Below are 2,779 nucleotides of genomic sequence, written 5' to 3'. Positions count from 1 at the left end.
CCATCAAGCAGCTCATCAGTCTGTGTCCCAGCTCCCCAACAAGCAGCTCATCAGTCTGTGTCCCAGCTCCCCATCAAGCAGCTCATCAGCCTGTTCCCCAGCTCCCCATCAAGCAGCTGATCAGCCTGTTCCACAGCTTCATATCAAGCAGCTCAATAGCCTGTTCTCTTGCTCCCTATCAAGCAGCTTATCAGCCTGTGCCCCAACTACCCATCAAGAATCAATTTCTCATCCTGTCCCCGAGCTCCCCATCAATCAGATGATCAGCCTTTCCCCAGTTCCCCATCAAGCAGCTGATCAGCCTGTGACCCAGTCTCCCATTAAGCAGCTGATAAGACTGTACCCAGCTCCCCATCAAGCAGCTCATCGGCCTGTGCACCAGCTCCCCATCAAGCAGCTGATCAGCATGTGCCCCAGTTCCCCATCACGAAGGCCATCAGCCTGTGCCCCAGCTCCCCACCAAGCAGCTGATCAGCCTGTCCCCTAGTTACCCATCAAGCAGCTCATCAGTCTGTTCCCCAGCTCCCTTTAAGAAATTCATCAGCCTGTTCCCCATCTCCCCATCATGCAGCTCATCAGCCTGTACCCCAGATCCCCATCAAGCAGCTGATCAGACTGCACCCAGCTCCCAATCAAGCAGCTCATCAGCATGTGCCCTGGTCCCCACCAAGCAGCTCATCAGCATGTGCCCCAGCTCCCCATCAAGCACCTAATCAGCCTCTTACCCAGCTCCCCATCAAGCAGCTCATCAACCTGTGCCACAGCTCCCTTCAAGAAATTCATCAACCTGTTCCCCAGCTCCCCATCAAGCAGCTCATCAGCCTGTACCCCAGATCCCCATCAAGCAGCTGATCAGACTGCACCCAGCTCCCAATCAAGCAGCTCATCAGCTTGTGCCCTGGTCCCCACCAAGCAGCTCATCAGCCTCTTACCCAGCTCCCCATCAAGCAGCTCATCAGCCTGTGCCTCAGCTCCCCACCAAGCAGCTCATCAGCCTGTTCCACAGCTCCCCATCAAACAGCTCTTCAGCATGTGCCCTGCTCCCAATCAAGCAGCCAATCAGCCTGTGCCCAAGTTCCCCATCAAGCAGCTCATCAGCATGTGCCCAAGTTCACCATCCCTCAGCTGATCAACTTGTGCCCCAGCTCCCCACCAAGCAGCTGATCAGACTGTGTCCCAGTCCCCATCAAGCAGCTCATCAGCCTGTTCCACAGCTCCCCATCAAACAGCTCATCAGCATGTGCCCTGCTCCCAATCAAGCAGCTAATCAGCCTGTTCTCCAGCTCCCCATCATGCAGCTGATCAGCCTGTGCCCCAGATCCCCATGAAGCAGCTTATCAGCATGTGCCCAGCTCCCCACCAAGCAGCTCATCAGCATGTTCCCCAGATCCCCAACAAGCAGCTCATCAATCTATGCCCCCAGCTCCCCATCAAGCAGCTCATCACCATGTGCCTCTGCTCCCCATCAAGCAGCTCATCAGCATGTTCCCCAAATCCCCAACAAGCAGCTCATCAATCTATGCCCCCAGCTCCCCATCAAGCAGCTCATCACCATGTGCCTCTGCTCCCCATCAAGCAGCTCATCAGCATGTGTCCAGTTCCCCATCAAGCAGCTCATCAGCCTGTTCCCCAGATCCCCATCAAGCAGCTGATCAGCATGTGTCCCAGCCCCCCATCAAGCAGCTAATCAGCCTGTTCCCCAGCTCCCCACCAAGCAGCTCATCAGCCTGTGCCCCAGCTCCCCTTCAAGCAGCTCATCAGCCTGTTCTCCAGTTCTCCATCAAGCAGCTGATCAGCATGTACCCAGCTCCCCATCAAGCAGCTCATCAGCCTGTTCCCATGCTCCCCACCAAGCAGCTCATCAGCCTGTTCCACAGCTTCCTATCAAGCAGCTCATCAGCTTGTTCCACAGCTCCCCATCAAACAGCTCATCAGCATGTGCCCTGCTCCCAATCAAGCAGCTAATCAGCCTGTTCCCCAGCTCCCCATCAAGCAGCTGATCAGCCTGTGCCCCTGATTGTAAAGACGCCGAAGGGAGGTGTCTGTACTTCTGCTCTCTTTATGATAGAAGAGAGGCACAGAGTACCCCAGCCAAGATTCTCTATTATTGGTAACGTAGCCGAGCAATCAAGGCCTAGCTTCTCAGGAGGTGATGCAGGCTGCTTCTTAAGTACAGTGTAGCTCCCAAGCACCCACAAAGAAATGTCCGCACACTGGATCAGTTAGAACACAGTCTTTATATAATTAATATTCAAGGTTATGTACACTATCACAATAACTCACTTTGTGCTCAGAAAATCAACAATGGTAAATATATACAGTTCTACAGTGGTACCACAAATATTATCAGATCTCATTAAAGTGCATCAACTATACTGTCAAAATGTCACACAGATCAATAAAGAGGAAACCAGCAGTAGAGAGAGGAAGGAAAGCAAGACGGTTGAACAATTGGCAGAATACTGGTCACTACCGTTAAACACAGCTCTGTGGCTCTGTGTGGAGATCCCCCCACCTAGACAACCGGTAGAATAAAGATACAAGCCCAGTCCATATATTGTTCAAACTAGTCTTCCCAATTGTTCTGCAATTCCAAAGTACCGGGTGTTGTAGCGTTCCTCGTAAGGGAATTGATGGCCCTTCTTGAGTGCCCTCCCTTTAAGGCAGGAGTCACGGGTCGGCGAACGTCTGACGGAGTACAGGCTGAGCTACGACAGTGAAGTGGCAGCTTCGGTCCTAGCAGTGCTCGTTGATGGGGAAGCGTAAACGTCCTGCAAGG

General features: G+C 53.1%; 1 protein-coding gene across 1 annotated transcript; it reads left to right on the top strand.

Annotated features, from left to right (window-relative positions):
- The first annotated feature begins 1,413 nt into the window (after positions 1 to 1,413).
- Positions 1,414 to 1,965, top strand: LOC138493105 (uncharacterized). Its single transcript, XM_069620317.1, has one exon. It carries the CDS (start codon positions 1,414 to 1,416, stop codon positions 1,963 to 1,965), a length of 552 nt encoding a protein of 183 aa, XP_069476418.1.
- Positions 1,966 to 2,779: the final 814 nt, after the last annotated feature.

This window comes from Ambystoma mexicanum, chromosome 10 (assembly GCF_040938575.1).
Source record: "Ambystoma mexicanum isolate Mex_15411 chromosome 10, UKY_AmexF1_1, whole genome shotgun sequence".
Classification (NCBI taxonomy): domain Eukaryota; kingdom Metazoa; phylum Chordata; class Amphibia; order Caudata; family Ambystomatidae; genus Ambystoma; species Ambystoma mexicanum.
This window is presented reverse-complemented; position numbering and strand designations above follow the sequence as displayed.